Source organism: Suillus clintonianus, assembly GCF_016758775.1.
Source record: "Suillus clintonianus strain FC179 chromosome Unknown DEU56scaffold_18, whole genome shotgun sequence".
Lineage (NCBI taxonomy): Eukaryota > Fungi > Basidiomycota > Agaricomycetes > Boletales > Suillaceae > Suillus > Suillus clintonianus.
Window position 1 is genome coordinate 34,552 of NW_024539242.1, and position 20,317 is coordinate 54,868.

Genomic DNA, 20,317 nt, shown 5'->3' on the forward strand with positions numbered 1-20,317 from the left:
GTTTCCGATGTCTATGGTACAATTATGTAGATTAAGGGGAACGAGTACAATGATACAAAATGTGGGGTAAAAATCTGTGCAACGCTCTAGACCTCTTGCGAAGCACCCTCCTTCTTGCCCTTGCTGGTTTTCGTGGGAAGAAGTTCTGGGTTGATAAATGGCACCACACCACCCTGGCTGATGATAACATCGCCAAGAAGTTTGTTCAACCTGACGAACATGAACACATGAATATCATATCAACAGCTGAGTATAAGGGCTTACTCCTCGTCATTACGAATGGCAAGTTGAAGGTGGCGGGGAACGATACGTTGTTTCTGTTGACGGTTCATTACTGCATGTTATGAAGGAATGAATATCACGGACCTTGTTATCACGGGCAGCATTGCCAGCAAGCTCCAGAATCTCAGCAGCAAGGTACTCCAAGACAGCAGCAAGGTATACTGAACGATTGTGAGTATGATAGTTTCAGTAAAAATGGTGGATGTAACGCACCAGGAGCACCAGCACCAACACGCTGTGCGTAGTTGCCCTTCTTCAACAATCTGTGGATACGCCCGACAGGGAACTGAAGACCGGCTTTTGAGGAACGCGATTGAGCTTTTGAATCGCTACCGGTCTTTCCAGAGGAAGATTTTCCACTGTCAAGTGGATTTGAGCTTCCTGCGCTTAGCTAGGGGCAGGTATGAACTTACGCTTTTCCTTTTCCAGACTGCGTGAAAGTGATTTAGTTCATGACTCCCAAATGTAGTAAAGCGTATACTCACCATGTTTTTGTTACAAACAAGCAGCAGACGGCAAAAATATGGTGTGGTAGAGGGGAGAAGCAAGTGTGGCAGGCCATACAACTTCCTAAGTGCCTGGACTTTATTGGATTGGATTCGCACTCCGCTCAAAACTACAATCAACGCGATAACCAGAGCGCGTTCGTGTGTGACACGTGACTGACGCGCCTTTCATTCTCCCACGAATTCGGGGGTTACGGAAACGGACATGGCAGCTTGCTGTGAAGAGGCGGGGTTTCTCAAGTGCTTATAACTTCAAGCCTTGAGGCGTCCACGAGGAAATTGACTCTCAAAATTTGCGTTCACGCCTCTTTCTGCTGTTCTTGATCTCTTGTTTCTCTGCTATTTCTTGTCTTTGGAGGGCCTTCATCGATACGGCAGGCATTCTGCCAACCCATGTATCCAAGGGATGTTCCCATTGCTACTCAGGCATCTCAAACGCCACCACTCACTCCAACTCACGACCAGGTTCGTGACGCTTTAAATTGTCACGTACCGCATGGCTTACCTGTGCTAACCATTCTCAGATAGTCGTTTTATACGTTGTACGTCTTTCAAATCCACGTACTCTTTCAATGACACCTTATGTTTGAGCTCGCCCACAGACCGTTGTTTACGCCGTGGTTATATTTGGAATCTGGAATATACCAGTCGCGCGCACGCTAATTAACCCACTTAAACTCTTTACCATTGGGTGGCATGAGTTTTGCCACATCGTAGCCGTGAGTTTGTCTCGCTGCCAGCACAGCTCCTCGTTGAACAATGCCATCTGGTGTCTAGGCCGTACTAACTGGAGGGACGATATCATCGGTCACGATCGATCCAAATCTGGGTGGTACGCCCGAGCCATTCTGATTCCGAACCGTATTTTATAACGAGCATAACAATAGGCGCGACCATTGTCGAGGGTGGCCGTCCACCCATCATACTCGCGGCAGGGTATGTGGGATCAAGTGTCTTTGGTGGCGTCTTCATACTGGCTGGCTTTGATTCACTTGTCGCCAAAATTCTGAGCTTCGTCCTTGGCCTGGGGCTCGTTACTCCGTTGGTCCTTGTGCGGGACAAGCTGTAAGCCCCAAGAACTTAACCTCGCTTCCACGGATGCCCTCTGACGCCGATGCAGGACCATCCTACTCACATTGTTTTACGAGGGTCTACTCGTTGGCTTCTGGTTTATCGGACATGCGTAGGTTGAGCGACCCAATCACATCACCTTGGTGCTGAAACCTAAACAGGCAAGCTCTTCGATGGTACTGCTTATTCGTCGGCGTCATGAAGTGTGTATTCGTACCGTATCTGTCCTGCGAGCTCAACCTAACGGAAGTTGTGACTAGCGTGTTCTACGTTATTTGTATGCTTCAATTCTTCTCATATGTCATCCATTCGCTTGATTCGTTGTAGGGGATTTGACAGATGACAAATTCTTTCGCAAAGCGAACGATTCTGACTGCACGCAGTTCAATCTCATGTTTCCAAGAATATCTGCGCATGGTGACATTTCATGTTCTTGCTCATTGGGCGAAGTTGATTGAATTGCTCAGTGTGGGCTTGCTTCTGGATAATGTTTCAGACTGGAGTATGCATATCGTTCCTATTCATAGGAATTGTGTCTTTCAAGGTACGTTCTGACCTTTTCGATGCTCGCAAAACCTACAGCGCGCATCTAGCTATCGACAGGTGATATGAACACGCAAGCTGGTGAGCACTTTGACACGACCTTCGTTGCAATTGTGGCACTGACTCCTGCGCAGCCGTTTTCTTGCCGACATAGCAATGGCACAGCTCCACGAGTACGGAAATGATCACGATTGCACCCACTCATAGAATTCACGGGCTTCTTTGTCGTTCACATATGGACTTGTACGATCGGAGAGTGATTCAATTACATGTATCTTTGCTGCACCATTTACCCCGCCCAGTATCTATACCACACATGACAATATTGCGGTTTCACACCGTCAGTGACAATGACTCCGTATTTTTTGACGCATTATTCTCGTCTTCGTAGAACACTCGGTAACTTAATGTAATTATCACTCTCGTGCACTCGATTCACATTTAGGTTTTAGTGGAGTAGAGAAGGTAGTATATATTTGACAGATATATAGCATTGCGTCCATAATGCTCAAAATCTAACGACTACTGTACATACAGACCCAGTGACCCATATTTACGAGATAGTGTATTGCGCAGAGGGGATAATCATGATATAGAATAATTTGTGATGCAGACAACCAGGGTGACGAATCATGATGCGATAGTGTAAATAAGAAGTCGTGTCAGAGTTCTGCATTTCGAGTTATTTGCGGGTTGCTCGCCGTATGAGACCCGCAATGAGGAGGGTGCCTACTGCGGCTACGCCGCCTGCAAGTGCCATACCAACGTATCCCTCTGCCGCATCCAGATCAGTAAAGCGCAAAACATAGCCGAAAAAGCGACGTACCTCGTGCAACACCCTTGTCTATCAGGGATGCTAGACTTTGGGCCTGCAAATTGGTGGGCTCCCTTGAAAGCAGGAGGTCTGGGAATCGCGTATAAATAGCCAAGACGGTGTAAGGAGGCATGTTTCGACATACCGTTGAAGCTTCTTGCATCTGTGAAGTTGCCCATCTTATAGTATCCAAGTGCTAGGTAGTACAAACACTCCCGCCGTCTTGTCGGCTCTGTCCGGTATATATCTGAGTAGCGTCAAGGTCAGACACCACGGAAAGGAGACACCAAAGCAACGCAAACCTTGCAGCAGGCGCACACCCTCGACGTGGTGTTCGCGTACTGGGCTCTTCACCAGTCCCCATGCATAGTTAAATTTAGTCTGGACGGTGATGTGAGACTGCGCAAGCTCCTTCTCGTATTGTAGCCGTAGGACCTGTATAACAAAGCTTAACAGACACCAAGTTGAGCACAGGGAAGTGCATACCTCGAGCTCGTCGTAGGATAATGAGACTTCAGCGTCAGCAGCGTATGGAAGGTCTGTAGCCATTGCAGAACAAGTTCAAGTGCACAAATTACTTCAAGCCTTTCCAGTGGAGTACTGCCGTCAGAAGGATCGGCTGACGTAACTTTTTCACATCGCCAAAAGCTTTGACCCTTCCTTGAACACGAACCACATCGAGCAACAGACTCAAATATGGCAGACGCACCAGGTGGGTTTGGTCTTCCATTCTTCATGCGTCATTTTCACGAGTAGGCGCTAAAAAGCCGACTTGTATTCCTCGAGAGGCAACGCTGGAGGTACTTGTTCTTCGATTCACCTTTTGCTTGGAATTTTTCCTGCGAAAGACGATAGGCTCATGGTCTCATGAGAATCGTCCTCTTTTTGCCCCGTGTTTCCTTTTTAGCTAGCTACCATACAGCAAATGCACCTCCTCGCCGAACTGCTGATCCCGCCAGCAGCATCACACATTACTCACTACCCATGGTTTTCTTCTTTCTCTAGAGCACAGCTTCCGTGAAGAACGCGACCGCCGGAGGCGTGACGACGGACACCGCGATTACAGGGACCGTGATAGGGATGGCCATGGCCACAGGGATAGAGGAGGAGACAGAAACAGAGAACATTTCGGTGATCGTCGAGATGACCGACGCCGCGAGTTCGGTCGTGACTTCGATGACCGCAGGAAGCGTGGCGGTGGTCATGGTGGTCACGGCGATGACCGTCGCAGAGAACACCGGGAAGAGAATCGCGAGCATCGACACGGTCGAGGTCGTGAGGAGGGATCCCCACGCCGTGGTGGGCGTAAGGGGCGGGATGGGCTTGGCACTCCAGAGCGGCGGTCCCCTACACCTGAGGGTGCGCTTCCTCTGGCCCAACGGAGGCGCAAAGCTTCTGGTTGGGATGTTCATGCTCCAGGATACGAACAATATTCCGCCATGCAAGCCAAACAAACAGGTTGGTTGATCATCCAATTCTCCATGTTTATTTGAATGCCACGTTTTTAAAAGGTCTTTTCAACCTTCCTGGAGCGAACCGTACACAAGTTCCTCCCATTCTTGGCATTGCTGGTTTGCCACCTCCAATCCCAGTCCAGACTTTTGGCATGGGAATTGGGAGCAACCCAAACTTGTCTCGACAATCCCGTCGCCTCTACATTGGGAGCATCACACCTGAGGTCAATGAGCAAAATCTCGCCGACTTCTTCAACAGCAAGATGATTGAAATGGACATCGGCACCGGCGGTCCCGGAAACCCTGTCCTTGCAGTACAGTGTAATTATGAGAAGAACTATGCATTTGTCGAGGTTTGTGGACATCGTGACCGGCGTTGGGCATGTTTGACCTTATTTCTTTTATAGTTCCGCAGCGCAGAAGATGCAACGGCTGCTATGGCCTTCGACGGTATTATATTCATTAACGGTCCACTCAAAATTCGGCGACCGAAGGACTACGGTGGCATTGAGATCACTGTTCCTAGCGTCCATGTTCCAGGCGTTGTTTCAACCAACGTCCCTGACTCCATCAACAAAGTGTTTGTGGGTGGTCTGCCGACTTACTTGAATGAGGAGCAGGTACAGGAGTTGCTCAAGAGTTTCGGCGAGCTCAAAGCTTTCAACTTGGTCCGTGAAAATGGCAATGGTCCATCCAAGGTAATCTTCCATCTCTGATCCTGATAATTTATATCTAAACAGGCATATGAGCAGGGTTTTGCGTTCTTCGAATATGTGGATGCCTCTGTTACTGACGTTGCCATTCAAAGCTTGAACGGCATGGAGCTAGGAGACCGCTATCTAGTTGTACAGAGAGCCTCGGTCGGCGCGAAACCCGGTACACCGGGCATGATTCCAAACCTCCCTTACGACCAATTTCCAGAGATTCCTCGACCCATCATGCCTGCTGGCGAAAGCAACAACGCCGATGCTCGTATCCTTCTCATGCTTAACATGGTTACGCCCGATGATCTCACCAATGACGACGAATACGGCGACTTGTACGAGGACGTCAAAGAAGAATGTTCCAAATACGGGAATGTCGAAGATCTGCGCATTCCTCGGCCCGTCAAGAAAGACAAATCGAAATGGGCTCCAGGCGAGCCTGGCCATCAGACCGCCATTGAGGCTCAGCGCGCCGATGAAGCAGCGGGTGTAGGCCGTGTCTATGTCAAGTATGTTGATGCCGAAGGTGCACAGACAGGTCTTAAGGCGCTTGCTGGGCGGTCCTTCGCTGGACGCTCTATCATCGCTACAGTCTTGAACGAGGACAGTCAAACGACGCCCCCACTTAACTTGATCTTTGCCCCTCAGCCAGATGCTCCTCCTCCACTCCCCACCTCTTGATTGATCACTTCTTTTGGGAGGCTGGAAGTGATTATCTAGTTGCTCAGTCGTATGTACGTGCTGTACCGTTTCTGATGTCGTTCCGTACAGATGCTTTGATTTCGTGCAAATGAAGTGCCTATTTGATAATCACTGAAGGGTTTTACGGCGTTTGATGCTCGCCGTTTTATCTTGTTTGTCCAGCTTCCCTGAGTTTTCATTTTTCGCTGAGGCTTTCAGAAGGATGCAAGAGATTATCCGGGATACGTGAGCGAACGACATGCGCAGCCACCCTCGAAGGGTACGCATTGTCAATGCCTTATCTCCTGTCCAAGAAGGTCATCGCTCTGCTCACGAATCACATTTGGTGATGTTCCTTCTCTCATTCGTAACAGTATTAGACAGTTAAAAGCTCGTATCGCCCAGATAGTAGTAACCCGCAAAGCAGACTCGCAAGGAGTCTATACATCTCACCTCACTCGTAGTTGACGGGAGGTCTGCGCCATGTCTCAACAGATGTGCGGCAGAAGCGGAGAGCCTTTCTTGGTTGCGAGTATCAAGGAGGACAGTACAGAATGGCCATCGCAAGGAACTGATGACTCGCGTATCATGTACACCTCGACACCACCGCCACGACCAACACCACCTATCCTCGCTGTCTTGTGACTCCTGTCAACTCCCCCCTCCCCTCTCTCCATCATTCCTCATTCCCTTCACATGTGGCCGGTTCGGCGGGAGTACTGGTTACATGATAGCGGCCTTACAAAACATCCTCATACTCACCAGGGTTCCGCGTGGGTTACTGTGGACTTGTGCGCTAAAATGCCTGGCAGGAACGGCATACCGGTGGAGGGCGTCGGGACATCTGGAGACGCCGGCGTATGCAACCTGCTTTAATTCTTTTAACTCATGGCATAGGGAACTTCAGCTACTCGTGTACGCGAGGTTATATACTGGTTGATTTTCTAAACGCGTGACGAACGCGTCGCGATCGAGTTTGTTTATCGTCCGCGCCACAAACCTCAATATTTCAAGGTATAAATACAGCGTGCCCCCGCATATCAATCTCAGTTCAGCGATTCATTCCCCTCTTCTACGCGTAACAGCATATTCTTACGATCTTCATCCTTCTCAATCAGTATCTACCATTATGATCTCTTCTGGCATTACGACTATTACTGCCCGCATCGCCGTCACTGGCTTTCTTACGGTCTTTTGCTTCAAACGGACCGTAGTCGACAATACCGCACAGGTCCTGTCCGGAGCAGAGAAGGTCTCCGCTGGCCTCATTGCATACTCTATCTGCATGTCGACCTTCACGCTTGTTCTCGCCGCCGATGCAGCTGCACAGAGGATTCTCAGCAAGGACGCCAAGGACATGCCCGCCGCTCCGAAGGACGGCGACGCCGACTTTGATCCTCCATCCACTAATGACAACACCGGCTCCGCTACGCCTAATACTGTCGAACTACATCATTCGCAGCCATCTTCATGTCCATCTTCGCCTCCATCCCCTTCGCGTTTAATCGAATCACAGCCATCTCCAGCTCCATCATCATTGCGTTTAATCGAACTACAGCCACCTCCGTCTCCATCATTGCGTTTAATCAAACTACAGCCACCTCCGTCTCCATCATCGCGTTTAATCGAATCGCAGCCATCTCCGTCTCCATCTCCATCGCGTTTAATCGAATCACAATGTACTTGTACGCCTTGCATCAATATCACTTCGCCGAACCTCTACTGCAAACGTCTGTCTACTGATTCCAACATCACACTCCTACCCTGCGACAACGACTTCCTTACCAATGACTTTAAGTCGTTTGTTGACCAAAACTCGGAGGTAAGACGCAGCGTAGTCTCAATTTCCACATTACCTGATGTTTGAGTTTCTAGGACAATTGCTCTGACCCGCCACGCCCATCCAAGCTTCGACCCCTCATTCTAGTCATCAACCGCAACACGACAACTACTATTCCGTATCCTCCGCTCCCTGAACTCGCATATCTTATGGGCGCATCGACCCGACGTATGCAGGCGCGCCCTATAGACGCCTCTACTCGAAGCATGGAGCCACTCGCTCTCTCCGGTCGCCCGTCTTCCACCTCAAAGCTAAAGCCTCTATTTCTGGTTACGAAGCACGCAGCTGGTCGACTCAAGCCTCTCGCTACTAAGCTTCGACCACTTATTCTAGTCAGCAACCGCAACACGACAAGTACTCGTGTGCAGGCGCTCTCTCTCTCCGATCGCCCGTCTTCCACCTCAAAGCTGAAGCCTCTAATTCTGGTTACGAAGCACGCAGCTGGTCGACTCAAGCCTCTCGCTCCTACTAGCACTCTATTTCGACAGCTTACGACCAAATCGACAACGCGGACCCAGACATATTGGCCTTATTCACTGTCCCCTACGACTTGGAGCCCACCAGCCCAAGTGATTTAAGGCCGCCTCCGCGCTCACAATACAACTTGAACGTACACACACCATGTCTCCGGCGTCAGGTCCCCTACGACCAATCCGGACGATGGCCTCCTTCTGTCCCCTACGACCCGGAGCTTCACCGCCCAAGAAGTCGTACCAGTCTACGCGCACACCATGTCGCCCATCTTCGATGTCAGAGGTCCCCTACGACCGAATCTCGACGACACAATACTCGGGCTTCTTCACCATCCCCTACTAGGCGACATTCTATGGCCACCGCCATGGCCACGCATACATCTATCAGGGTAATCCGATTTTCATTTCATTCTCTACTACCTCTTCGATCTGTATTTCCCTCGACTGGTACGACCCATGGACTCATTTCTGGCATGTATTTTTCATTTTTCGTTCCCTTTTCTTCGTCGTCGTCGATTTTTTCTTCTCTTCTTCACTGGTACGAGACAGGCATTGGACTCGTTCACTCTCATCACGGACTTATCTCTGGCACGCAGTTTTATTCCTCTCATTTCCTCGATATAGTGACCTTCGATTTGTTTTCTCTTTTTCTGATACGAGACGGACAAAGGGACTCATTTCCATTATGGCATCTCTGGCGTGTACGTTCATTCTCTACATCATCATCTTCATTTTTTTCCTTGACTGGTACGAGACAACATCGGACTCATTCAGTTTCATCACAAACTTATCTCTCTGGTATTTCTCTTTCATTCTTTCATTTTTTTTTATCTACATCGTCACCGGCCTTGTTTGATTTGTTTCCGCTTTTCTCATACGAGACTGACAACTATGACGGGACGCGCTGGACAATATAACTTTTCCACACAGAAACAAGAAAGTAAAACGTAAATTCATTTTTCAAATCAGCAAATCAAACAAATCAGTTGTCTTCTGATTTCGATTTGACTGTATTTGGAAACGAATCGCATGGTACCGTAGCTTAGTCAGCTAGCGTAGCGCTCACCACCTTGTTGGCGTCGATGACGTGTTTGTTGTGGCCTCGCACGTCAATATATCACCCCCGTTCCAGGAGGTGTTAGCTCAATGTTACTCATGGAAAACGTATACAATTCTGTTGTCCGTCTCTGGCAAAAGGCTCGGGAATGCAAGATCAAGCCCTTAGCTTGGCGAACGAGGATTGCATATATTACCTTTGCTTTTTAGCAAGGCAGTATGACAACGGACAACGTCTTCAATGTCGAGGGCGAGTGTCCTCATCGCCTGAGCCTTACAGAGGGTATGCTTAGTGTGACTTACTCAAGTACACTAGTGGTTCTTGATCTTGCGCCGCCACGCCGTCGCAGTTCAGGGCCAGTCTAACCCAATCCAATCAACAGACTCTCGATTGCCAGCAGTTGCCAGCTCACTTATGAGTAGCAACGGACATTTCCTTAATGTCGCCGAGGACATGCTCAAAGTCAGTCACCTAGAAAAGGATGTAAATACAGCCTGCAGCACAATTACACCCCATCGCGATGGAGGGCGCTGCTGTGCACGATGACTCCACTTTGGGCAACTCAATATCTCAGACCGCATCGCTCCCAACATCAGACGCCAACCTTTATGATCTGCCTTCCCATGACATTGCATTCCTCAAAGCGCAACTCGGTATCGATGATGACGATGACTTGAAGAGGCATATCCTGGAGGTTCAGGCGAAAGCACGCGAGGCGAGTCACTTACAGAGGATTCCACTATCAGTTGTATAATCCCTGCCACTGAAAGATTGCGCCATATCCTTGGATCCGTCAATTTGTCTTTGTTCAGTACGTAAACAGTAAATCTGCTTATGCATCGACATTAACAAGGGAACCGTGCTCAGGGTGAACATATCGAGGAACCCTGGGTACGAACACGTCCTCAAGCTTGGTCGTGAGCGCCCCGATGCCGTGTTACTTGACGTTGCCTGTTGTTGTATGTTAAATCATTGTCTAATGTCTTGGATAAATTTGACTCTATTGAAGTTGGCGTTGACGCCAGAAGGGCTGCGGCAGATGGTTTTCCCGCGAAAAATATCATTGCGTCTGATAAACATATCGGTATTCTGTTTCCTCTGTGCATGATCATTCTTGTCAATGATGTGTGTGTACAGAGTTTCTCCAACTAAGCCACGATCTCTTCAGAACGACACCGGCTTCTTTCCCTGCATACTTCCTTCCCGGAGATATCTTCGATGAAGCATTTCTCTCCATAGCGGAGCCGTCTGACGACGTCTCTCCGGTGTCAGCCATTGATTTTTCCTTGCTGAAATCCCTCAATTCCCTTCATGGACGCATGAGCGCAATCAATGCTTCTCGGCTCTTCCATCTCTTTGATGAGGAGAAACAATTGTATATTGCCAGAGCTCTCGCGGGTCTTTTATCTGCACAGCCAGGTTCTATTATTTGCGGACATCAACTCGGAATTCTCGAAAAAGGCATCACACTTTCCACTGTACCGGGCTTCACGCATGAGTCATTCTGTCATTCTCCCGAAACTTGGACATCGTTGTGGGACGGAGAGGTGTTCGAGAAGGGCAGTGTAAAGGTACTAACGGAGTTGACGGAAATCCCGAATCGTGGAAGGATACTGCTTGTGATGAGGTGGTCAGTGATAAGATTGTAAATACACACATCGCAGTCGATTATTTTATTTTAAGGGAATGCATTGCTCATCAATGGTAGAGAAAGTCTCTCAAGACCTTGGAAGATGCGCTTCAAAATTGTAACCTGATAATTTATATTGTTGGTCAGTCTACGCCAAGGTGCCAAACCTCGCCGCCACGACAGAAGCATCACTCTTTGCAAGTATCAGTACCATTGAACAAAGCTCTGTGTACGTTCATTTTTTACATCATCTTCGATTTTTTCCTTGACTGGTACGAGACAACATCGGACTCATTCGGTTTCATCACGAACTTATCTCTCTGGTATATCTCTCCCATTCATTCATTTTTTATCTACATGGTCACCGGCCTTGTTTGATTTGTTTCCCCTTTTCTCATACGAGACGGACAACGGACTTCATTATGGACTTCCCGCGACGTATGTCTATTTCATTGATTTATACTTCATTTTGTGCATGTATGAGGACGAATATATAGGGTTTTGAATACAATTTCTTCCGCATGAACGTTGACATTAATTCTATGTGACCAACATTGATTAATATTAAATCGTGACTTGCGACTACCGGTACGCTTTGAACGGCAATCCGAAAAGGGGCTCATTCACCCGTTCTCTTACTCAGAGTATGATACTCGAAGTTCGAGTTTCAGTCTGCAAACTCAAAGGTAACCTGGCGGCTGAGGCCAAAATGCCACCTTCGAAAAGATAGCACAGAAATACTGGGACGTCTATCACGTCTCCCCACGTCTCAAGACCGTTTCAAAATTTAGGGAAGAGGAATTCATCGATGAGAATTGTGCTCCCCAGACAGAACTCGTTGTGGTCCATACGATGCTGGGCGACCTCGCTCCTACCTCCATGCCAACAGAAGTTCTGAAGCAAATCTATCTCCTTATTACTCCCCCATGAATTGAAGGATAACACTCGCTACTAACACTAGATATGACAGCCGCCAGCTGCTACCAGTGACGTGCCATAACATAATATTGCCCCCATCCAAATTATGACCCTGCCTTCCCTGACATGCATCAGGCTGCAGGGGACCACATCGGACTGTTTGAGCATATGAGAGCCCCTCGCTTGGAGGCATTCACACTCGTTCCTGCGAACCACTTTGGACATTTCTGTTCCCCTTGCTGCTGTCTCTGTGCTGCGCATGCGTCAGAGGTAGAAAATTCTTCATTACTTTGTGCCGAGCTGCAGTATAAAGGAGATGTCGCAGAATTGTTAAAAAGCTTCAAAGAAAAGTGACAGAATGGGCTTAACGTTGCCATCCTTGAAAGTGACAAGGTGCACTAGTTCACGCAGGGTTGGTTTGAGCATACTGAAGGATACTGTCATTCGTCTGGGTGTTAATCACATCGACTCGGATGAATTTCGAATCTATCTCGCCTGGACGAAGAAAAGAATATTGATATCGGCAGGACTTGCTTGAGGTTGTAGCTACATAAATACCCTTGTACCTCAACAAAGCATGTCGAGCGTACTGGAGAATTTACGTTGTCGTCTTCATGATTGATATCATGCCGCGCAAAAAAAAATTGTGTTTAATAGAACAACTGCCCAGAGGACGCATATCCTCGCATATCACTCAATGCGCCAGTCACTTCGACGCGTTTCATACAGGTGTAGGTCGGCCAGCTCTACGATCCTCGCGTCTCTGCTCCAGCTGGAACATATTCAGCATGAAAGTCTCGCAGACATAGAGAGATGACCTCACCCATGCCTTCTTACAGTCTCTATATGCCTGGAAGAAGTCCATGCAATTGTCGCGGTTATAGTCGTTGCGGTCCATGCAGCTCAACGATGCCTTCGCTGCTTGTTCACATGGGCTGAACACCAATACGATAAGATTACAGAAGAAGGGAAGTGGCACTGAGCAGCAAGGAAACGCACTCTGTATGTTGGGTGTATGATTGTCGGGCCTGTGGTTATGGTGAATGCGGACGACTAGTTTGAGATGACACGCGAGAAAGACATACAGCGAAAACATTTTTATAATCCGCAGGCTTCACATTATCCTGTGGTGAAGGTGTCGACGATGGAGTGGACATGACTGACTGCAAAGAGCACCAACCGCAATCACACGAAACGAAATAACCTCATTGGTAAGTTGTTGTGATGCCAAATAGTCATATACCACTTGCAATTGCCGAGTATCTCAGAGAGGATGTCAATTAGCGTTTCTTTACCTCGGGATTTCACAGATGAGCCTAACAAGGATGACCCAGAGCCGATTGTATAACGAGCTAAAACAAGTACTACAATCTTCTATTGATCTTCCACTTCTCCAAAGAGAGAGATACTTTGCATCATAAGAAAAATGTTTTTCTTGTCGTCTCAAGCTCAGGCTATAGAGCAATCAGCACAAGGTTCATGAACGACAGCGGACAGCACTATACCTTCCAACGCCAAATGTACTCATTATCTTTTGGAGGATTGCTCACTGGAAGGGGCTCGGGCGGCTTCATCTCCGATTCCTCGTCTTGTTCTGACATGGGCGCTTCTTCCGGAGGTTCTGGCAACTCCTCGGTCCCAACAGTGATCTCCAGGGATTCTGGCGATGCCCCGAGGTTTTGAACTGCTGGTAGCCCTCTTTTGAGCCATCGAAGTTTAAGAGTGAAGCGAGGCCCGATCTCTTGTAGAGCAACTTTCTCAGGCGAGCGGAAAGCATACCTAGTCAAGTCATATTAAGAACCCTGTGGTCATTCAGTTGTTGTGATCTTCCTTACCGATGACGCCTGAAAAACAGAAAGTCACGCTGATTGTGAAGTGCCACTACTTGTCGCCCTTGGAATTCAGGTAATGGCGGGAATAAAGTCTGGAACATTCGTCCAACACCGTGTCCTAGAGTAGTGGAGAAGTTATTGAGAACAAGCTCAGGGTTGTGTGGCGTTGCTCTCGCATGTCCCTAATACAGGTCCATTATTTCTGCACATGCGATGAGATGGAAGGCGGGCTCACATATATCTGTTTTGTGAGTTCTATAGACGTAAGCTTGAAGTACGCCATAGGGCCATTAGGGAGATACACCAAGGTGATAGCATCTAGAAAAAGCATGAGTCTTCAATAGTGAAGATGGCCGAGACAACAAACTTGGCTTCTTCATATCTTCGTTCACAACAAGCAGATGCTTATAACCACGACCAGCAGCCCAACCGGCTATTCGACCCATCTCGAAGCCTTTCCCCTTTTTCCGTCGTATAAATTCAGCACCCGGAAATACTCCTACCAACTCATCGCAAAACTCATATGTGCCCTTCGAGGCTTTTGCAGAGGTTGTAATGAGAACCTTCGGGGGGATATTTGGATCCTGCGTGAAGTTGAAGTAGTCCGCAAAAGGATCGGATGCGATATCATTAGAGAATTCCGCGTGCTGGGCAGACGAAGGGCCAGCTGCAGAGAGCATAGCTGGGTCTGCCTCTCGGGTATTATCGAGCGTACGGGGCACATTTTCTGAAATACGTTTCTGATGCGAGGTCAGCCGCGCAAGGAGCACAGATAGATCGTTACACGCACTTTCTTTGCTGCTGGATCATTAGCTTCGACCTTGGCCTGATCGAGTCTTTTTTGTAGTTTTGCCTGGCTTTTGCTCTTTTTCAGCTTCCGCGAGACCTCCTCCCTTTTTATCTTGTTTTTGATAGACGACGGTTGAAATCGTGCGGGAGCCATGGTATATGCAGAATGATGAAATGATTCGCAGGACGCAGTGAAATTTCTGAGTATGCAACACGTGACTTCCAATCTTCTTCCTCGTGAACTTTGAAGTCATCGGTTCAACAACATGTTCACCTTTCGCCCTTCGGTGCTTCTGCCGTCTTTCCTTCTCTTAATAACGACAGTCAACGCCCTTCACTTCTACTTGGATGCAAACGAAAAACGATGTTTTGTGGAAGAATTGCCATCAGACACGGTGGTTGAGGGTAGGCATATTCATCACTGGTCGGGGACGTCAATGTCTTACTATGTACCATAGGGCACTACAGAGCATTAGAGTGGACTGACAGCACACAACAATACAATCTAAATGAGGAACTCGGAATTGTCGTCGAAGTAGAGGTACGTCTTAATGGCACCTTTACGAACAACACACGTCTCACACGCAGATTTCTGCGAATAGGAAATGGAAACGGCGCACGTCGTCACAAAGACGAGAGGTCCGCCCGACGGTCGCTTCACATTCACCTCTCACGAAGCTGGCGACCACTCCATTTGCATCTCCACCAACTACACGTCATGGTGGTCAAGCACGCACATCAAGCTCTATCTCGACATCGTGGTAGGAAGTACGAAACCAGACATCGAGGGCGACCGCACCCACATTGGCGAACTCAGCAGTAAGCTCCGTGATCTCAACCAAAAGCTCGAAGATATTCGGAGGGAACAGCAGTACCAGCGGGAGAGGGAGTCGGATTTCCGAAACCTGAGTGAGAATACGAATTCGAAGGCTGTTTGGTATAGCGTGTTGCAGATTGGAGTGCTTATTGCTACGTGCACGTGGCAGTTGCGACATTTGAAGGTGAGTGACGCGGTTTCTTTTTTGTGTGCTGCCGCCAGTTAATGTATGCATTCTCAGCGTTTCTTTGCGGATAAACGGTAGTCCTGTCTTAGATATTATTCTAATGGACCTGTGTTTGCCTTGAGATTGACGGGTCAAGCTATAGATCCTACCGTTGTCAAGCGGATCAAATTTAGTGACATGCAAACGAGTCCCTCACCATGAACTATACACGTGAAGCGTTGCTAGAGACTTCGGAAAGTTCAAGGCACCCGCGGTTGTGACATTTTTGACATTTGCTTCTTGCAATGCTCATTAGATTGCGGTATTTGCCACCCTCACCCTGGCTCAGTTCAACTGTTTGGGATATTACTCAAATGACAGGCACATGCCATCATGACATTGGCAGTGCTGCTACGTTTTCGCCCACATAAGTGTGCGTTGTTGAGCCCATTGTGCTCCCATAGACTGCCTTCTTCCGGTCTGCCTATGGGAGGCTAAGAACACCATCGTGACTGACTACAAACAAGTAAATAAATTTGATTGGTTGACGCCGACTGCCATTAAAAAAATACGAAAGGCACGGGCCGCACCACATGGGATCGATGCCGTCACTTGGCAAAAGCACATGCCCAAGTGAGTTCTGTCTCCTAGGTCCACACGTTCCTGAACTCTCCCCATTTGTGGCCCTGGGTGTGTGCAATCACTGAACTGAGGGACCATAAAGAGGTCGATGCTCTCAGATTCAGGACCGGACGTCGGCAGTCATTGTGACAGTACTACCAGAGATACCATGTCTCTGAACCGTCAGTCAGTCGATTACAAGCGCGATTTTGAGGATACGACATCAGCGCACTCGGTCGTAGACGCAAGCGATGTCGCGCGAGACTTTGTCCGGCCCCCGATTGACTACTCTTCCGCAGCTGCTTTCACCAGCAGTTCCTGGGCTAGGTGGAAGAGTATATGGACTAGGCGCTTCGTACTTTCGCTCTTGGCTGGACAGGTGGTTTCTCTATGTATAACAGTGACCAATGTCACGACGACGGAGCTGATTAGCAGGAATTGGTCGTTGCCGACCACGCAGACGTGGTTTTTGTGCGTATTTTGATTCTTGTGGTGATTTGTGACGCTCATATTCGTTCTTGCAGGTATTTTTCGCTGTTTATCATTTATACGCCGTATACCATGTATAAGTGTAAGTTTGGTTGTTTTTCTTCCTTGGTCGATTCTGATGCAGATGAATATTGAAGATGGTCTGAAGGGTTGGGGTCAGATGGTGTTCAGGGATGGGTGGAAATGTTCGTGATATCACTGTCTTTGCCAGCGAGAGATTCTGACACGTCCTAGATTTCATCCTTGCAGCCTGTGATGTCGAGGGCAACTTCTTAGTCGTAAAGGTGAGCATGCATCTCCGCCCATTTCGATCACGGATCAACCTTCTCCCATTGGACAGGCTTATAACTATACCGATTTGCTCTCTTGCATGCTTCTCGATGCGTGAGTCGTATTCGGCCGCTCGTATGTGTACTGCCTCTCACGGAGATTGTCTTAGTTGGGCAATCCCTGTGTGCCTGTTCTTTTGCTGGGTGTACATGCGTACGAAGTATCACTGGACTCAGGTGTTGGTGAGGAATCATGAAAGCATAGCTATCTCCATGTCTAAACAGGTGTACACAGGGCGTCTTAGTGTGTGTCGGAGGGCTCGGCATGCTAGTAGCGTCAGACATGCTCACGGACAAGAACTACCCTGCACTAAGCAGAGGCAAAGGCGACGCCTTCATGATCGTTGGAGCGACGCTATACGGCTTTAGTACGTTACCCTTCAGGTGAACAAGTTGTCGTATTGACGACGGTCATCAGCCAATGCCACAGAAGAGTTCTTTGTGAGGAGATCACCGCTTTATGAGGTGAGTGAGGCGCTTTTAATGGAGGATCGCTCGTCTTACCCTGGCAGGTCGTTGGCCAGCTTGGTATGTGGGGGACCCTGATCAATGGGATTCAGGCTGCTAGTCTGGAGCATGTGGCCATGACTACGGCGTCATGGAATGGTGCCACGAGTGAGTCGTTCTAGTATGGATATAATGTGGATTTGGTTGATTGGGTTCTCTAGTTGGCTTTCTGGCCGCTTACACAGCTGGTGGGTTTCTGATAAATTTGAGCTTGATCCTCACGCTAATGCTCGTTGACAGCGATGTTTATCCTCTACACGACTGCTCCTCTGCTGTACCGCATGGCGTCGTCAGCTTTCTACAATATTAGTTTGCTCACGAGCGACTTCTATGGTCTTATTTTTGGTACGCTACCACCTTCCTTGCGAGTGCTCACATGATGACTGATTGTGTGCTATTGAATAGGTCTCTTCCTCTTCGTAAGCGCTGCGCGTCTATGAAGGTCAATGGACACTGATGTTTTCCAGCACTTTTCGCCCTACTGGCTTTACTTCCCTGCTTTCTGCGTAGTCGTCATCGGCCTCATCATCTACTTTTGGCATGCCACGCGTAAGTCTCTTAGTTGTGTTCGTCTGAACTATCACTAATGCGGATAAAATAGCTGAGGAGCAGGGCAAGCTCGATCCTAAAGCTCCGGCATATATACGAAGAATGCACCTGGATGACCAAGTTTAGTTGGATACCTGTAGTGATACCCTTATGCGATACATGTCATCGACTGGTGTCAACGAGAACTGAGAGCACGATATTATATAGTGGTTTTATTACAATGCCAGAATCCAATTAAAAGGATAACGAGGGAGGGGCGATGATGTATAAATATGATGCACGGTTCTTTGATTTAAACAAAACGAGGAGGATTTTTTTTTTGCCTCTCGAGTTCTTCTTCGTATTTCTTCTGTTGTTGTTCGCGTTGGATCTTGTGTTGGGCGAGTTTCTGGATGTTGATGCTGAGAGGCTGGATCTGAGGAATGAAGGGGAGGGCGTACGTTTTTCAGTGATTCCACAGTAGAGATGATAGACTCTAGGGTGGATTCAGACATATCAAGCATCTTTTAAAAACCGGTATGAGTGGAGATACCAGACACCATTTCGTTTCACTCACTGCATCCTCTGTGCGCTTCTGAATCTCCTTGAGGCGCTCCTTGTCCTCTTCCCACTCTCGTTGATTCCAACCCGCAGTTCCATCCCCATTACGGTCAGGCTGGTTCCTATAGATAAAGTTCCACCTGTGTTCTTGGGATGCTGGGGCGTCGCTCTTGGAGGAAACAGGGGGAGTATTAGGTTGTTCACCGCTTCCTTCTACGCGACGTGCTTGCATGACGCATGGAAAGTAGTGTGCTCGATTTTCGCGCATTTGACGACCGCAATTCCAGAAAGTAGCAGCCCCTGCGCCGAGCATGAACCAGAGGATGCGGGATGGACCACGGAAGTACTGGTGGGAATAGTAGGGATACATGTTAGTCAGGGGGTTCGATGATGTTGATCAGATGGGACGACATCCAGGTGGGTGACAGGGGTTTATATATATACGTAGGTGTCGAAGGAACGCGCCGTCGACGAAAGCGCTCGGCCTCTAAATTTAGATCCGAGAACGCGCAGTTGTTTCGGCGCGTCCATTGTCGGTCAGCCGTGTTCGTGACAAAGCCGATCGGCTCGGACAATGCTAGTAGCCGAGTATTCGTCGTCATCACCTCACACTGCCGCCAAAATCGTGCCATTTACATGATGGAGGGACGTCAAACTTTCATGTCTGGGTGCGACCAAAGGATTTCAAGGACCTGTAACGAGGTTGGAAGATCCCTGCCTGGCCAGAAAACCCTTCTCCTTTCGTAAACTCAAATCGCTCATCCGGTAACCTTAAGCCGGGGTAAGCTTACTTCTCGGCACTTCCACGCTGATTCGACTGGAAGAACCATTATGCCTTTCAAGCTTAAAAGGATCGAGTGTCTTATGTCGCCAAGTCGAGGTGAAAGATTTGAAACGGCATGGGGACTGCGAGGTAAGTACTTCTTCACAAGCGGAGTCCTGCCTTCAAAACATAAGGGGGAAAATGGTGTTCAAGCCTACGCTGTCTGACCAATATTAAAATGATAATCGCCATCATACATGCACGAAAATAAAGAGCCTAGTGTAACAAGTTCAATGGAATAAGGATACATCGCGAGGAGTCTACAGTGAAACTAAATGAGCCTGTTGTCCGTGTCGTACCAGTAACGGAAAATACAAATCGAAGTAGATATCGAGAATGAAAGATACATGCTAGAGAGGTAAGTCCGGAAGATGAAACTGATTGATCGTACGAGTAAAAGAAGAAACAAATGCAGAGAAGGAAATGAAGGGAATAAATAAAGGTCACTATATTGAGGAAATGAAATACGGGTCAGAGATGAGAGAATGCGTCCAATGCCTGTCTTGTACCAGTAAAGAAGAGAGAGAAAATCGATGATGACGAAGAGAAGGGAACGAAAAATGAAATATACATGCCAGAGATGAGTCCATGAGTCGTACCAGTCGAGGGAAATACAGATCGAAGATGTAGTAGAGAATGAAACGAAAATCGGATTGCTCTGATAGGTGTGTGCGTGGCCGTGGCCATAGAATGTCGTCTAGTAGGGGATGGCGAAGAAGCCCGAGTAGTGTGTCGTCAAGATTCGGTCGTAGGGGACCTCTGACGTCGAAGATGAGCGACATGGTGTGCGCGTAGACTGGTAGTGGCCTTCGACTTCTTGGGCTGTGAAGCTCCGGGTCGTAGGGGACAGAAGGAGGCCGTCGTCCGGATTGGTCGTAGGGG

General features: G+C 48.3%; 11 protein-coding genes across 11 annotated transcripts; 6 read left to right on the forward strand and 5 right to left on the reverse strand.

Annotated features, from left to right (window-relative positions):
• Positions 1-86: 86 nt before the first annotated feature.
• On the reverse strand, positions 87-770 carry DEU56DRAFT_753992 (histone-fold-containing protein; the record flags this gene model as incomplete). The annotated part of the gene is made up of 6 exons (XM_041349761.1): positions 87-210; positions 265-317; positions 367-443; positions 496-641; positions 696-712; positions 768-770. The coding sequence occupies 6 exons, from the start codon at positions 768-770 to the stop codon at positions 87-89; spliced, it is 420 nt and encodes a 139-aa protein (XP_041210926.1).
• Positions 771-1,065: 295 nt separating this feature from the next.
• Positions 1,066-2,842, forward strand: DEU56DRAFT_192995 (peptidase M50B-like-domain-containing protein). Its single transcript, XM_041344998.1, has 12 exons — positions 1,066-1,253; positions 1,313-1,330; positions 1,391-1,507; positions 1,566-1,620; positions 1,676-1,853; positions 1,909-1,971; positions 2,021-2,062; positions 2,120-2,136; positions 2,199-2,276; positions 2,327-2,403; positions 2,453-2,483; positions 2,537-2,842. Exons 1-12 carry the CDS (start codon positions 1,182-1,184, stop codon positions 2,554-2,556), a joined length of 768 nt encoding a protein of 255 aa, XP_041210927.1. The 5' UTR covers positions 1,066-1,181; the 3' UTR covers positions 2,557-2,842.
• Positions 2,837-3,809, reverse strand: DEU56DRAFT_788808 (uncharacterized protein). Its single transcript, XM_041352493.1, has 5 exons — positions 3,703-3,809; positions 3,519-3,651; positions 3,362-3,463; positions 3,229-3,306; positions 2,837-3,176 (listed from the first exon to the last, which is right to left on the reverse strand). The coding sequence occupies exons 1-5, from the start codon at positions 3,763-3,765 to the stop codon at positions 3,085-3,087; spliced, it is 468 nt and encodes a 155-aa protein (XP_041210928.1). The 5' UTR covers positions 3,766-3,809; the 3' UTR covers positions 2,837-3,084.
• On the forward strand, positions 3,801-6,206 carry DEU56DRAFT_788811 (uncharacterized protein). The gene is made up of 5 exons (XM_041352494.1): positions 3,801-3,928; positions 4,222-4,674; positions 4,728-5,023; positions 5,078-5,368; positions 5,423-6,206. Exons 1-5 carry the CDS (start codon positions 3,913-3,915, stop codon positions 6,053-6,055), a joined length of 1,689 nt encoding a protein of 562 aa, XP_041210929.1. The 5' UTR covers positions 3,801-3,912; the 3' UTR covers positions 6,056-6,206.
• Positions 6,207-7,122: 916 nt separating this feature from the next.
• DEU56DRAFT_788816 (uncharacterized protein) lies at positions 7,123-7,922 on the forward strand (the record flags this gene model as incomplete). Its single annotated transcript, XM_041352495.1, has 1 exon — positions 7,123-7,922. Exon 1 carries the CDS (start codon positions 7,185-7,187, stop codon positions 7,920-7,922), a length of 738 nt encoding a protein of 245 aa, XP_041210930.1. The 5' UTR covers positions 7,123-7,184.
• A 1,576-nt stretch (positions 7,923-9,498) lies between these two features.
• DEU56DRAFT_971625 (uncharacterized protein) lies at positions 9,499-11,205 on the forward strand. Its single transcript, XM_041359461.1, has 6 exons — positions 9,499-9,707; positions 9,808-10,140; positions 10,196-10,236; positions 10,293-10,384; positions 10,435-10,509; positions 10,563-11,205. Exons 2-6 carry the CDS (start codon positions 9,946-9,948, stop codon positions 11,072-11,074), a joined length of 915 nt encoding a protein of 304 aa, XP_041210931.1. The 5' UTR covers positions 9,499-9,707; positions 9,808-9,945; the 3' UTR covers positions 11,075-11,205.
• Positions 11,206-12,390: 1,185 nt separating this feature from the next.
• Positions 12,391-13,224, reverse strand: DEU56DRAFT_788833 (uncharacterized protein). Its single transcript, XM_041352496.1, has 4 exons — positions 13,059-13,224; positions 12,973-13,001; positions 12,797-12,908; positions 12,391-12,745 (listed from the first exon to the last, which is right to left on the reverse strand). Exons 1-4 carry the CDS (start codon positions 13,128-13,130, stop codon positions 12,695-12,697), a joined length of 264 nt encoding a protein of 87 aa, XP_041210932.1. The 5' UTR covers positions 13,131-13,224; the 3' UTR covers positions 12,391-12,694.
• A 12-nt stretch (positions 13,225-13,236) lies between these two features.
• DEU56DRAFT_788836 (Brix-domain-containing protein) lies at positions 13,237-14,767 on the reverse strand. The gene is made up of 6 exons (XM_041352497.1): positions 14,596-14,767; positions 14,173-14,545; positions 14,041-14,123; positions 13,809-13,987; positions 13,479-13,752; positions 13,237-13,427 (listed from the first exon to the last, which is right to left on the reverse strand). The coding sequence occupies exons 1-6, from the start codon at positions 14,746-14,748 to the stop codon at positions 13,389-13,391; spliced, it is 1,101 nt and encodes a 366-aa protein (XP_041210933.1). The 5' UTR covers positions 14,749-14,767; the 3' UTR covers positions 13,237-13,388.
• Positions 14,768-15,808, forward strand: DEU56DRAFT_788839 (emp24/gp25L/p24 family/GOLD-domain-containing protein). Its single transcript, XM_041352498.1, has 4 exons — positions 14,768-14,999; positions 15,053-15,135; positions 15,197-15,595; positions 15,653-15,808. Exons 1-4 carry the CDS (start codon positions 14,861-14,863, stop codon positions 15,674-15,676), a joined length of 645 nt encoding a protein of 214 aa, XP_041210934.1. The 5' UTR covers positions 14,768-14,860; the 3' UTR covers positions 15,677-15,808.
• Positions 15,809-16,159: 351 nt separating this feature from the next.
• On the forward strand, positions 16,160-18,242 carry DEU56DRAFT_788840 (DUF914-domain-containing protein). Its single transcript, XM_041352499.1, has 14 exons — positions 16,160-16,669; positions 16,723-16,769; positions 16,825-16,872; positions 16,922-16,971; positions 17,028-17,071; positions 17,127-17,199; positions 17,252-17,384; positions 17,435-17,481; positions 17,529-17,631; positions 17,685-17,711; positions 17,764-17,868; positions 17,929-17,942; positions 17,991-18,072; positions 18,125-18,242. Exons 1-14 carry the CDS (start codon positions 16,308-16,310, stop codon positions 18,196-18,198), a joined length of 1,209 nt encoding a protein of 402 aa, XP_041210935.1. The 5' UTR covers positions 16,160-16,307; the 3' UTR covers positions 18,199-18,242.
• On the reverse strand, positions 18,243-19,081 carry DEU56DRAFT_788845 (uncharacterized protein). The gene is made up of 3 exons (XM_041352500.1): positions 18,629-19,081; positions 18,513-18,575; positions 18,243-18,460 (listed from the first exon to the last, which is right to left on the reverse strand). Exons 1-3 carry the CDS (start codon positions 18,980-18,982, stop codon positions 18,365-18,367), a joined length of 513 nt encoding a protein of 170 aa, XP_041210936.1. The 5' UTR covers positions 18,983-19,081; the 3' UTR covers positions 18,243-18,364.
• Between the last annotated feature and the right edge of the window lie 1,236 nt (positions 19,082-20,317).